Source organism: Cydia splendana, chromosome 2 (assembly GCF_910591565.1).
Source record: "Cydia splendana chromosome 2, ilCydSple1.2, whole genome shotgun sequence".
Lineage (NCBI taxonomy): Eukaryota > Metazoa > Arthropoda > Insecta > Lepidoptera > Tortricidae > Cydia > Cydia splendana.
The window spans coordinates 14,229,267-14,244,910 of record NC_085961.1 but is presented as its reverse complement, the minus strand read 5'-3'; the positions used below and the strand labels follow the sequence as shown (position 1 = coordinate 14,244,910).

Here is a 15,644-nt window from a genome sequence, read left to right as displayed (position 1 = left end):
TATTCAATATATTTTTATATTATTTATGTAATAAAATTAATAGTAAAACAAATCTTTCTTCATTGCTTAATACAAATAAAAAAACCGGGCAAGTGCGAGTCGGACTCGCGCACGAAGGGTTCCGTACCATAATGAAAAAAAAACGAAAAAAAAAGCAAAAAAGAAAAACGGTCACCCATCCAAGTACTGACCACTCCCGACGTTGCTTAACTTTGGTCAAAAATCACGTTTGTTGTATGGGAGCCCCATTTAAATCTTTATTTTATTCTGTTTTTAGTATTTGTTGTTATAGCGGCAACAGAAATACATCATCTGTGAAAATTTCAACTGTCTAGCTATCACGGTTCGTGAGATACAGCCTGGTGACAGACAGACGGACGGACGGACGGACGGACGGACGGACGGACAGCGATGTCTTAGTAATAGGGTCCCGTTTTACCCTTTGGGTACGGAACCCTAAAAATGGTGATAACGAAACGATACCCGATAGGTTTTAATTAAAACGAAAATATTACTTTGCTAATCCGCGAAAAGATAACGTGCTAGTCAATCAGTGCTAACCCGTTATACTTACTTGCGTATTTTTACATGCAATTAATATTCCCACCCTCCCACCGCAAAAATAAATACGCAAATAAATATAACAAACCACCACCAAAAGAATAATCCTCGACACGTGTTTCGCCTCTCTACGAGGCATCCTCAGGAGTTGTTGACGGTCTGACGCCCGGCAACGGAATGACCTGTCTAGAATGGTCGGCCATATTTATACCTTGACCACTCCCCCTACTGTGCAAGTGTGAGTGAGATGGGAAAATTCGTAATAACGGCGATGACGCAACATTCAATTGTTCGTTAAGAATCATGCCCCTATTGTTGTACCTAATTATTTCCAGTTGTTCCAGAACACCCAAACGCAATCCCTTTTCGCAAACATGTATAATATCAAAAGAATGATTCTCAGATAAAGTGTGACCTGTATCTAATAAGTGCTTTGCAAAATTGGACTTCTCTGGATGGTTATGTCTATATGACGCAACATGCTCTTTATACCTAGTAGTGAAATTACGGCCCGTTTGCCCCAACCGACCTTACCTTATTGCAATCGTCACAGGTAAGCTTATAAACTCCAGACTTTTTCCCATTCTCGATCTTATCTTTGCCATTGCAAAGCTTTGAGTACAAAGTGTTATTTGTCTTAAAGGCCACAGGAATGTCGTTAAGACTTTAAAATTTTGTAAATTGCATCAGACAACTTGCCAACATAAGTTATGCTCGCTTGATATTTCTTAATCGGTTCAGAGGATCGTGCTGCATACAACATAATGTTGACTATACTATTCCGCTTTTTTCTGATGATACCATCCACAACAGACTTATCGTAACCATTTGAAACTGCTAAGTGATAAATATTATTTAATTCAATCTGATAGTGTTCATCAGAAAGAGGCACAGTCAACATTCTATGCACATAACAATGAAAAGCAGCCAACTTATGCTGCCACGGATGCGTGGAAGAAGCCGGGATAACTGTATCGGTATGTGTAGGCTTACGGTACATTTTGAACTGATGCCTGTTGTTTACTTTAGTGATTGTTAAATCTAGAAAATTCAGTGAGTTGTCGTGCTCTAGTTCCTTTTTAAACTTAATTTTTGGATGCTTACTATTAATTTCAGCAATAAATGCATCCAGCAGGCCCATACTACCCGTCCAACAAATAATCAAATCATCCACGTATCTAAAATAGTATAATATATTATTGTTGCCCACAATATGCTGGTTCTCAAAATGGTCCATAAAAATATCAGCCATTAAAGGACTTAGTGGTGAACCCATAGCCAAACCATCACTTTGCAAATAATACTGTCCCCCAAATCTGAAATAATTTTGTTTCATACAAATCGCTGTTAGATCTATCAATTCATCTACTTCCCCTGGATGTAAACGTTGCCTTTCAAAAAGACCCTTAAGAATCTCCAAAGTCTCTCCATATGGCACATTTGTAAACAAACTGTCTACATCCAATGAAAGAAGAACAGCATTATCTGGTATGCTAATGTCCTTGATCTTTTCTATTAGCTGCAAACTATTTTTCAAGCAAAATTTCGGCTGGAACTGATACTTGTCTCTTATAATGGAATTCAACCTTTTTGCCAGATTATAAGTTGGCGCACCCAAATATGAGACCACTGGACGAACTGGGATATTATCCTTATGAATTTTGGGAAGTCCATAAAGAATAGGAGCTCGTGGATTCATAGGCACAACCATATTCTTCTGATGTTCGGTTTCAAAAACAAACGAAGAATTCTTAACTGCTTGTCTCAGATCTTTCTGGAACCCTGGAGTTGGGTCTCTTTGCAATCTCGAAAATCCGTCTCCTTGAATAAGGTCTAGTACTTTCTGATTATACTGTCCCTTCTCCATAATCACAAAGCAGTTGCCTTTGTCTGCCTTTGAAACCACCAAATCACTGTCTTGCACATTCTGTTGTATAGATCTCAGCAGCAAAACATCAGAATCAACACACGCACCCTGTGCTGGACTAGTACTCTTGATAACATTAGCCACCATGGTCTTTGTATCTACATCACCACGGCCCCGCACTATTGCAACCTCAGAATCCACTGCCAAATTTTCTAATGTTCTCTGAGTAATTTTTGTCTGGAAATTGTACTTCAAACCTTTATCGTAAAGCCCAATTTCATTTTCTGAGAACTCCACATTAGTTAAATTCTTGACTCGAGGATGGAAAACATGGTGAGTTGTTACTTGCACATCCCTTCTCCTTAACAATGAACCAGAACTCGACTCTGTTAACCTATGCAATTTGTTAAGCTGGGTAGTATACATCTGGTGTGCAAGTTCAGAAGCAAAGTATCTCGCCTTCTGGTCCAGAATATCGAATTCGAGATTATGCAACTTAAATGAAAGTTCTGAATATAACACTTTAAGATGCAATTTCAAATTATCCCTTACTGAAAACCAGAGGCGAGATTCTTCGTTCAACCATATTCTCTGAGCTCTATTAATAGCCAATTTAGCAGCCCTGGAAGTACTACTACAGCGGAAATGGATGTAATTAGGAACAACATTCAAACGCTTGCACTGTTGGTTAAACCAAACATTCAGGACAGCTGCACGATGTTGTTTGGTTAGTTTGACATAAAGTCGTGCCTGTTCGGCCACGCAAGCCGTTTTCAAATAGTGAATAGAATCAGGCGTTACTTTGCGGAAATCCATATTAATTAAAACGAAAATATTACTTTGCTAATCCGCGAAAAGATAACGTGCTAGTCAATCAGTGCTAACCCGTTATACTTACTTGCGTATTTTTACATGCAATTAATATTCCCACCCTCCCACCGCAAAAATAAATACGCAAATAAATATAACAAACCACCACCAAAAGAATAATCCTCGACACGTGTTTCGCCTCTCTACGAGGCATCCTCAGGAGTTGTTGACGGTCTGACGCCCGGCAATGGAATGACCTGTCTAGAATGGTCGGCCATATTTATACCTTGACCACTCCCCCTACTGTGCAAGTGTGAGTGAGATGGGAAAATTCGTAATAACGGCGATGACGCAACATTCAATTGTTCGTTAAGAATTATGCCCCTATTGTTGTACCTAATTATTTCCAGTTGTTCCAGAACACCCAAACGCAATCCCTTTTCGCAAACATGTAAAATATCAAAAGAATGATTCTCAGATAAAGTGTGACCTGTATCTAATAAGTGCTTTGCAAAATTGGACTTCTCTGGATGGTTATGTCTATATGACGCAACATGCTCTTTATACCTAGTAGTGAAATTACGGCCCGTTTGCCCCATATACACCTTATTGCAATCGTCACAGGTAACAACTCACTGAATTTTCTAGATTTAACAATCACTAAAGTAAACAACAGGCATCAGTTCAAAATTTACCGTAAGCCTACACATACCGATACAGTTATCCCGGATTCTTCCACGCATCCGTGGCAGCATAAGTTGGCTGCTTTTCATTGTTATGTGCATAGAATGTTGACTGTGCCTCTTTCTGATGAATACTATCAGACTGAATTAAATAATATTTATCACTTAGCAGTTTCAAATGGTTACCATAAGTCTGTTGTGGATGGTATCATCAGAAAAAAGCGGAATAGTATAGTCAACATTATGTTGTATGCAGCACGATCCTCTGAACCGATTAAGAAATATCAAGCGAGCATAACTTATGTTGGCAAGTTGTCTGATGCAATTTACAAAATTTTAAAGTCTAACGACATTCCTGTGGCCTTTAAGACAAATAACACTTTGTACTCAAAGCTTTGCAATGGCAAAGATAAGATCGAGAATGGGAAAAAGTCTGGAGTTTATAAGCTTACCTGTGACGATTGCAATTAATTTCACTACTAGGTACAAAGAGCATGTTGCGTCATATAGACATAATCATCCAGAGAAGTCCAATTTTGCAAAGCACTTATTAGATACAGGTCACACTTTATCTGAGAATCATTCTTTTGATATTTTACATGTTTGCGAAAAGGGATTGCGTTTGGGTGTTCTGGAACAACTGGCAATAATTAGGTACAACAATAGGGGCATGATTCTTAACGAACAATTGAATGTTGCGTCATCGCCGTTATTACGAATTTTCCCATCTCACTCACACTTGCACAGTAGGGGGAGTGGTCAAGGTATAAATATGGCCGACCATTCTAGACAGGTTATTCCGTTGCCGGGCGTCAGACCGTCAACAACTCCTGAGGATGCCTCGTAGAGAGGCGAAACACGTGTCGAGGATTATTCTTTTGGTGGTGGTTTGTTATATTTATTTGCGTATTTATTTTTGCGGTGGGAGGGTGGGAATATTAATTGCATGTAAAAATACGCAAGTAAGTATAACGGGTTAGCACTGATTGACTAGCACGTTATCTTTTCGCGGATTAGCAAAGTAATATTTTCGTTTTAATTAATATGGATTTCCGCAAAGTAACGCGTGATTCTATTCACTATCCGATAGGTTTTTATTAAATGGAAGACATTTTGTGCTCAGGCTGGCATTAAAACTGTAATTGTTATTGCAAACTGTTATTTCAACCGAGGAACATTTGATAGGAATTCATGTAGCCTCATATTCCTACCATTGCTCTCAAGGGTATAATAAAATTTGATGGCAAAAGACTGGCTGGCGGATCTGTAGGATTTTTCAATAACTTCATTCTTGGCAAGAATGGTTTCGTAAGGAGTCATATATTTATAAGTATATCTGAAAGTGGGCACACTTTTATGTTGTTTGTACAATTTGTGTAGGTAGTTTTAAATCAGAAAGATGTTAATATTTTTTATCGCAATTTAAGTCTGATTAGGAACTATATATGGATGGTATATTGGTATTACTAGTTGTTGACCGCGACTTCGTTGGCATGGAATTTAATAATGATCGCTTAGCATAACTTCCGTTGTCGCGGGCGACTCCATGCTGGAAGTCACGCTCGGCATAATAATGGAATCGCGGGCGACAACGTAAGTCATGCTAAGGGGTATGTTTGTTTTAATTCCATTAACTTTAGACTCCATATTAACAACAATTTTTAGATGTGTTTTAAGTACCTATTGTATATTTAATTATTTAAGTACTGCGGAATGGAGTATCGAGACAAACCATTCTGGTTTAACGATGATTTTGGATCAAAATATTATGTAATTGTGATTTATCTCTAATAAATAATACTAAAAAAATAACACAAAAAATACATGAAATATGTTCTTGATTCTTTACTGTTTTGTGTGTGCGAACTTAAAAGTTAGCGTAACTTTTAAGTAAGCGTTACTATAAGCAGGTTCAAGGCAGGCTTTATGCTTGTTAGTCACTGACCAGATATAATCTATAAACATCGGTAATAATCAGGGCTCGGAACTGGTATTTTTTTAAAACCCCGAAATAGCCCAATATTTTGAATTATTTTATGCTCTGGACGTAGGACTGATTCATGTATTTAGGTAACAACTTCGTATTATTATTAGATTGTTCCATTAAAAATGAAATAATAAACCAAAGAACGAAAACGAACGTAATAATACCGGTATTTTTGTATGGAGCAAATACCGGTTTCCGACCCCTGGTAATAATACTATATTATTCTTTGCTTTTCTTTTATTTATTTTGGCAGCTACAAAATCACAACGTGCGCCTTAAAGGTACCGCAAAATTTATCTTTTAAGACTTAGGAAACAATCATCAGAATGATTACTTGTTTTTTGTTTTCCGGGGCGAGACTAAGACTTTTATAACAGCGTTTCCGATACTGAGGCGGATTCGCATGAGACCATCTCGACCGCTTCCAATCTTGAGAAGGATTACACAGAGATTATGTCTCGGTGTTGAGAACAAGGATTTGTCTAGCTTAGCGTCTATGTTACTAGGTACTGTAAAGGTGTGCAACCTGTACAGCCTTCTTTTGGGCGGTGACGGCAACAGTTACATATTTGAATTTAGAATCATATCTCGCTGTCAGACGGAACGGGTATGCGAGCCGGCATTCTAGAAGAAGCAGCTATTATGAGTAGACGTATTACGTACGTAACGAATATATTGAGAAAAGAATAATAAATATAGAAAAATGTTAATTTATATTTATGTTAATTTATTTGTATCTAGGCTAGCTAATGAATATTCCAAGAAGTAACATTAGTAATACGTTTATTACCAATCATTATCGATTTTTATCAAACTTACATATATAAATATTTTATTTAGGTACTTACCTATTCTGGGAAATGCCCTCATTATTTTTCATATATCGTAGAACCTAGCATAAAAATACTTCTATAAAAAAACATTATTACGGGCTACCAACATTAAACTGTTAAAATTCTTACGATTGTTTAATACAAAATTAAAAGGAAAAAATACATTCACCAAAGCAATCTTAAACAAGATTTCGTACATTGGTTTTTTATGAGTATTTTAATAGACTGAAAATTAAGTAATAATATGGTCATAAATTGAGTCTGTTGTGAATTATTTGAGCCTGCTTTCAAAACAAAAATAATAAATTTACGCTAAACGCTCCGCTTACTCACCTTAATGGAAATCCAGACGAAGTAAGATTAAAAGCAAAGTCTTGTCTAAAGGCCATCACGGTCTAGTTAAGGCAACATTGTAGAATTTTTATTAAAACTTTAATTGACGAATATTACTTTTCGTTTAGTCGGACTTTACTATTTTATGTTTTTAATTTAATTGTATTGGTTACTATATTACGTTTACTAATATACGAACATAAATGCGTAAGGTCCTGATATAATAAGACTTTCTTTTAAATATTAGTCACGTAATGTGTCATCGCTGTATAAGGTACGACTTTCTGTACTTTTTTCTGAATGTAATGGTTAGGTACTGTAACTTTTAACGCTTCCTCCCAAACAGTAAAATTAGTAAGTAAGCTTACTTCAAAAAGGGATGACCGCAAACACGTTTACGCCTTGACCAAAGCAGCATAACATAGGCCACTTTGCCCCCATACAGAACCTTTTAGGGACCGCCATGCCCCAAAGGCATGAATTGATGCCATTAATGATCGTGCCTACGGTGAGTAATCTAGTTTTTGTGGCTCCTTTGAAATATTGTTTGTTTACGGTTCAAAATTAGATATTCCGAATATTACATTTTTGAACGGGATGTTTTCTTAAAAAGGTAATTAAAAATGCTATTATTTTATAGTTAACGCGAAAAGATGCCGCAAATATCATTTGTTCTTTGTATGAGGCCTCCATCTTCTATTATACACGACTGCCCAAAAAAAAAGAGTATTGTTTTCAGCGTTAATGTTTGTATGTAGGTATATTATGGAGTCAGTTAAAAACTAACCGCACAAAGCATGTTGTGAGTTTGTTCTAATCTTTGTAAAAAAAGCAACTGATAATAGGTACCTACCCGTACACAACAGCATTTAATTTTACTGGTACAAAGTTATCTCAACAGACCCATCAGGGCAGAAAAATCTTGTCGAAAACCCTCTAAAATTCATTTCATTTAGCAAATTCATAGATAAGCGTGTTTAAATGAATGAACGAATGAATTCAAATGTTGAGTAATTAATCATCCGCATTCTCTTCTGAATGGGCCGCGAATGACAAAGGTGAACAAAACAAGTTGAAGCTAAGGTTAGGTAGGGAAGTATTTTTATGCATGTTAATAGTTTCAAACACAAAAAAAAAATCTTACTTGATTTATTCGTTTTATGCTAATTGTATAGCCTGTCCGATTTTTAAAATCAAGTTCGCCATAATTACTATTTTTCTTAGGATGGGGAAAGCATCGGATAAAATCACATTTTAATATTCCCGAGATTTTAATAACAAAACTTCCGTGAGACACAGTCATATTAAATATATTAAAAACGGGTCACTCACGTACCTATTTTAAGTCGAAAAACGCTCGACATGTTTCACTCCGTACCGAGGAGTGTCATCAGGAGTTGTTGTCAGGAGGAGGAGGAGGAGGAGGAGGAGGAAAATACGTGAGTGACCCATTTTTAATATATTTAATATTCCCGAGATTTTTTGAGACAAACATAATCAGTGTTGATTTGTTGCTTGTTTCAGGCCTAGATCCCGCGGCCGCGATGCCGGTGGAGGGGCAGCGGTGCGTCTGCGTCGTTGTACTCCTTATTCACACCGTCATCGGAGCTGGAGAAGGTAATTATGACAAAAATACTTGAGCGCTTTCTAAGCTTGCCCAGTATTTATATTTGAAACCTGTAACCGCTGGTGCAAAAAATATTTTGTTTTGCGTTCACGGTACACCTGCTCAAGAATTTAGGTAGCAGAAAGACCTTCAAGAACAATTATTATTTAAAAACGAGTACCGTAAAACGGGGTGAAAAGACACGATTTTCAACTTCAAGGACGATTTTCGCCAATAAATCAAATGATAAAAGCAACAATTTTGATATCATTTTTTGAGTCTTGGTTAGTTCTTCAATTTTGCATTTGTGAAATCAAGTTTTACCCGCCCAATTCAGAGAAAATCAAAGAAAACTACCTATTTTCGCCATATTCTTAAAACGGGATCGATAGACACAAGAAAGGGGTGAATAGAAAAATTCAGTTTTAGTAGTCATAGGCATCGAATTTGGTCATTATTATCTTGATACTATATTGGCAAATAGTAACTATATCTGTTAAACAGTTATTTGATACAAAATTGTTTTTTCGTGTCTTTTAACCCCCAAGGCGTGTTTTTTCACCCCTTTGTGGTATCTAATCACCCCCTATGGCGTTATTAATCACCCCATATACGTGTCCACTGACCCCTTTATCATGTAAAATTGCTTGTTGATAGTTTTTTGTAAGAAAATGCTTCATTATAGAGAAAATTGGTGATATTATTTATTATTTAGGTACTACAGATACTATATTACCAGGTTAGCTAATTTTTACTTTGTTAATGTCACTACATTTACCGCTAGACCAAAGTTCAGACAGGCTTCATTTCTTACTTCGGCGAAGCCTTACTTTAGAATTAAAAAAATCTAACTTTTATGCAGTTTGATTAAGCTCTTTTGGTATCAAAGTAGAGAATAAATAGTCTACTATATACGTATTCCAAAAACTCTGAGTCTAGAGTTGTACGTACTTAAATATAACAACTTGAAAGAAAAAGTTCAAAATTTCTCTATTCACCCCGCGATTTCTGTTGACCCCGTTTTACGGTAAATAACTAACAGTCACCGTCCATACATTTTACTTAATTAATTGTAAGAAACATGTCAAACGAAATTATTGTTCTAAAATTAATGAAAGTTCAATATTAATATTAAACAATTACGTTAAAAATAATAATTAACAATGTATAAAGAAAAAGTGAAATGAGCTGCTAAAGTTGAAATCACATTGTAACTTTCTTCTCTCTCGTAAATTATTCCACACAGAAATTTAAAGAAAGAAAAGTTTCAATTTCAATACGACGCGACGATAAAAAAAAGAGGGATTTACACACTTGCCACTAAAGTTTTTACATTTTGCGACTCAAGGGAGTTGTTGCGTAAGCGGACGGACGTTAAAAATTACCAATGGATTTTTTGAGCTAAAATTTTATTGGACGCGAAGTCCGAGCGGCGTCCATGTCCTCTACGTGTGCCTTCGATTTGGCCCTTTTATGTTGTCGAACATACTTTTTGTCTGCATGCAGCAATCACTTTTGCAATACAATTCTGGTACATATGCTTGTAGTTTGCATTGCAGTGCCTAATATTTTTTATTTTTAATACAACGGGAAGAAGCTTTTGATAGAGATTTGATAATTTTTTTGTTATAACCTAATTTAGTGTATTTGTAGGACGTTAATATGGAAAACTATTATTTTAAAAATTATTGATTTAAATTGACTGTTTTTACTTTTATATTTGCTGGTATACAAGTATATTAGACTAACAGTAAATATACTTACTGATTAAATCAAAAGTTTTACTTACACACAAAAAAGATACCTACAGTACATTTTTTTCTATGTAGGTATTCCTGCCAATCCTCTTGGACCACTATTCAATTTTGCTGTAAAATTGTACATCCGGAGAGTTCTAATTAAAAAACCATTCCCTTATCATAAATAAATAGTTCGTAAAACCAATCTTCCATAAGGATTGAATTTAAAATCTGCAGCTTTTTCCTGGTGCCACAATGGTTTTGCATTTATCGGCCATCGTTGTACAAAATGTTCTTCCTAAAATCGGTCAGTTGCTTCGAGTCTGTCACTCGAGCACGACACGCCAGTGAGTGTTCCGCTTGAGGCCACCGGCCGAAATAAAAACAAATGCGGGCCATCCAATCTCGCAGGCACCCATTTCACGAGCTGTGCTTGGCCTATGTTCATAGAAACTGCGTTTTAGGATGGTGATAATATACGGTGTAAAACAATTACTTACTTTAATGTAAGTTGTTTCTTTTAACCTGTGAAAGAAAAAAAACACGTGTTGAAAAAACCGGCCAAGTGCGAGTCGGACTCGCGCACGAAGGATTCCGTACCATTTACGCAAAAAACGGCAAATAAATCACGTTTATTGTATGGGACTTAATGCATGGGAGCCCCATTTAAATATTTGTTGTTATTCTGTTTTTAGTATTTGTTGTCATAGCGGCAACAAAAATACATCATCTGTGAAAATTTCAACTGCCTAGCTATCATGGTTCAGGAGATACAGCCTGGTGACAGACAGACAGACGGACAGACAGACAGACGGACAGCGGAGTCTTAGTAATAGGGTCCCGTCCCGTTTTTACCCTTTGTGTACGGAACCCAAAAAATACTGGCGTAAGTACCTAACACAGTAATGTTCTGCCTGTCTTAAATACTAAATTATTATTTTTAACTGGGTTACGGTAAGAAACGCCTAATAAATGTAGGTATAAATAAGTTATTTCTCTATTAAAATAACTAAATGTAAATAACAAAAACTATAACTGATAAGTATGTAGTGACTTATGACCATGACTATAGTATAGACTATAGTAGATAAGTTAATAAATTTCCATTCTTGTCATGACGTAGGAAATAATATCCCTTGAACCTACTCAATGTACATATATTGCTCTTATGTGCTCTCGTCACTTGCGTCACGTAGTAACACGTTCAGTCGGAAACGCAATTTTGTTACGTCGCGACAACATTCTGGAAATGTGTAATTAATTCTTTGAATCCGGGCCTCTTCACGCGCTTCCTACGGCAGACCCTTGGACCGAAGCAATTTAATTTTCTGCCCTTTGTATCCGTCTTATTTTCGATTTTCTTTATATCCAAATGATGTCATGTTCTTACTGAATAGAAATCGATTATCGTCAAGCTTTCAAATATTTAATTAATTGAAAGTTTAATTTACAGTAACTTTACATTTAAGGGCTAAAATCTTTAAATAGATAGATATGAAAACGCATGACATTTTTATTATGTAGTTAAATTAAATATTTTTGCAGTAAAAATTACAAAATTAATACTATTACCAATGATTAGTGTCAGGATCGTAAAATAAAAAAAAGACAGAAGTTAAATGAGGATCCTTGTGATAGGCCTTTGTACCTGTAGAGAACGCTTTTAAGGTAATAGGTACAGTCACCTGCAATAATATGTTACATAACGAAGGCCGCAAAAATATCTGAAACGATCTTATGTGTAGCGCAATAAGAGCGCGTCACATATTTTTGCGGCCTTCGTTGTGTAACATATTATTGCAGGTGACTGTACGTATAATGCATAGCGCAACAGAAGGAGCATTGATTGTTTTTCAAATGCAACCGAACTTGGACGAAACTAATGCACTTGCCGACTAGCCGACTAGTTGGCCGACGAATTCGTCATCCGAGCACCGATTAGTCGGCTAGTTGAGTCAAATAAGTCGGTACATCACTTATGCTTTTCCGTTTTAAGAAAATTATGTGACACTTTAGACTAAACAGGTAAGTGAACAAATATTGGGACAAGCATTATAATAACTTTCCCAAAAACAGCTTATTCCAATAATATTATTATGCTTCACTCAAAGTTGTTCCCAACTTGGCGGAAATTTTGTTGCTTTTTGGAACATTAACCAAAATGATGATTTGATGTATCTAAGAAGTTTGATTGGTCGCGAAACAATTTTGAAAAATTGTTTTCCAATGGCTGTTACAACTGTTGTACAATCACAATATATGTTACACAACGAAGGCCGCATAAATATCTGACACGATTTTATTTGTAGAGCCATAAGAGCGTGTCACATATTTTAGCGGCCTCCAAAGAGTAACATATTATTGCAGGTGACTGTACTTGGACCGGCAGCAAACTTGATATGTTTATAAAAAAAAGTTACCAATCCTACTCGTACATAACAACAAATTTAAAACTCGGAATTAAGTTTTCACGATTGTACTCATTATTATTTACTAAAACAGGACTTAATTACGTATAATTAAGTTTTTAAATTACCTCCGGGACCACGGGGATAACGCCACCCTCGAAACGTCGGAGGTAATTTGAAAAATCAATTAAATCCAAATAACAATGCACAAATATTAATATTGGGAAGAATAAATCCCGTTACATTCGTCATAGTTTTTAATATGTACTAGTAAATAATAATATTATAGATCTGTCTACACAGCAAATTATTTCAATTCTTATTTACTTACCCCCTTATTCATAAACGTTTACTAAAGTTGACAAGCCGATAATAATCGTTTGTCCCTTTCCGACGTATTGGTATGATGGAAAGGGACAAACGATTATTATCGGCTTGTCAACTTTAGTAAACGTTTATGAATAAGGGGGTTACTAAATATGTATAACTTTTGACGTAATTTAAGAGGAAAGGGGACGACCGCTTCTCCACACAACCGTAGTCCCCATTATCCTCTCTGGATATTAACATTATACAAAATATTTTTAGGTACATCATTTGATGTATATTAACCACAGGTGTGTGTGATTATTTTCGGTTGTTAAATTATTATTAGATAGAGTTAGGAGCTTTTAACGAAATGTATATGGAATATGTTATTGACTCCTATCGTTTATGATAATAAAAAAAAAAGCCAAACTAAGGGACAAACCTATTCCATAATTTTAATATCCAGGGAGGGTTTTTTTAATTTATTGTTGTAAAAAAAACATACATGAACATTAACAAAAAATTCCCCAAACTCTATAACAGTTTTATGATGGTTTTATATTATAGTACCTACATAATTTCATATTGATTGGGTTCATATCCTACTGTGCAAATACCGAAATTAAAAGTTAATTTTGTGCATCAAGCTCCACAGATGCATACTTACCCATTTCATGAATGGATCCCATTTATAAGTTGTGCAATGCGCATGCAAAATGGGGACCTCTTTTGTATGGAAACAACCGCCTTTCCATACAAAAGTGGTCCACTATCCTCTTAATATTTATATATGCCATATTGTCCCCAGCGCCAACATCGTCTCCCCCAACACTGAAGCCCGAACACAATGAACTGACTGTCACGTTCCCGGCGCTGGACGATCTCTACCACACGCCTGAGAAGCACTTCGCAACTGAAAACAACACGGTTGTGACTTCACAAATCGGCTCCACGGCTCTGTTACCGTGTGTCATTAGAAATATTGGTGATGGAATTGTAAGTATTTCATTTTATAAATAATTTTACTAGCCTCCGCTCTCAGCTCCATCTGCGTAGGAGACGATATAAATAGGTACCAAATCCAAGCCAGTAGGACGTTTATGATTTATGAATTATTTATAACGTCAAAAATATTTACTTAATATCAACCAACTCTATTTTTTGTGTTAAATCGATTTACATAATTAAAAATAAAGACTTTCTTCACCTCAAAATTTACCACTTTGTCGGCATGATTTATTTATATGTACTTATGTATATCCATGCCAAATTGCAGCTTTCTAGTACCAAGGATCACGGAGCAAAGCCACAGACGGACAGACAGACGTACATGGCGAAACTAGAAGGTATCCTAGTTGACTACGGAACCCTATAAATACGTGTTGCTCGACGGTAAAGTTTTCTTCTCGTGTCGAAATCCTCGAATTTTCCAAGGTTAAACTGTTTAAATCAGTAGCGTTTTCGCATACTCAATTTTCAACGAGCAAACTATCCTGGCGCTTCAATACGAGTTTGTTAGTCAAGGTTTATGCTATCATTGCAACGACCATTTCTCGACTTTTCATTCTGATTTACTATTACTATATTTACTTTCTGTCGTTTTCAAACCACATTTAATAAATAGGATATATTCCTACTAGTCAAATCAGTTACTTTTTTAGAACTATCGAAACGATTTGCTAATATGGAATTTATATGAAACTTATGATTTATTAAATAGAACTTGTTGTTTAAAAATAACTCCTATCTATATCTGTGTTTTTCTAATAATTATCTGATGCTTTATTTCATGCATGGTGTAAAATAATTTATTTTATCTACACACATATCATAAACTCTCTATGATACCTTCAAAATCCGTAAATAATGACCCACATTACGATAAACTGTTTTGTTACAGCAAATTTCTTATCTGTGAAAATGTGGTAATAGCTTCATTACTATATCAAAATCGATTTGGTAATGACATTCAAATTTCGAACATCTCTGGAAAAAAAGGCAATTTGATTTGACCCCTATTCTAATATCAGTCGAGATGACGTTTTATTCGAAATCAAATGACAATTGCATACAATATTGACAAATCTCGCTTGTAAGTTGGTATCGGACGATATGGTAATCGACCCCGACTCTAGTTTGTCTTTGAATTAAAAAAAAAAACTACGGATGCGTGACATGCGTGAAAAAAGTTTTCATTTGCCGCCATTTGACGTACAGTTTATCTTTTAATTAGTTTGTAAGTAAAAAATAATTTGTTTTGTTGTTTTTAAAGTAACTATAACAAAAGTTTCGTGTAAAATGTGCGATAAAGATATTTCGGAGACGCCATCTCATATCCGCGAGTTCCGCCAGAGAGGAAAGTGCCCCAATGTCGGCTGTAATATGAGGTTAGTGAATATATCATACAAAGTTTATAATATGTGTGTAGATAAAGCAGTGTATGTAACTGTACATAATTAGGCATTAAAACACTCGTGTGATACTATTATGAAACTCATTTCATTCGTT

At 35.6% G+C, this 15,644-nt stretch overlaps 1 protein-coding gene across 2 annotated transcripts in view; it reads left to right on the top strand.

The window, feature by feature from the left end:
- The window catches only part of LOC134804532 (uncharacterized), a 121,108-nt gene that overhangs the window by 66,552 nt on the left and 38,912 nt on the right, over nt 1–15,644 (top strand). For both annotated transcript variants that reach the window (XM_063777638.1, XM_063777628.1), the window contains exons 2-3: nt 8,599–8,691; nt 13,945–14,132. In XM_063777638.1, coding sequence (XP_063633708.1) covers nt 8,619–8,691; nt 13,945–14,132 — 261 coding nt within the window. In that variant the 5' untranslated portion in view covers nt 8,599–8,618. The remainder of the gene's footprint in view (nt 1–8,598; nt 8,692–13,944; nt 14,133–15,644) is intronic.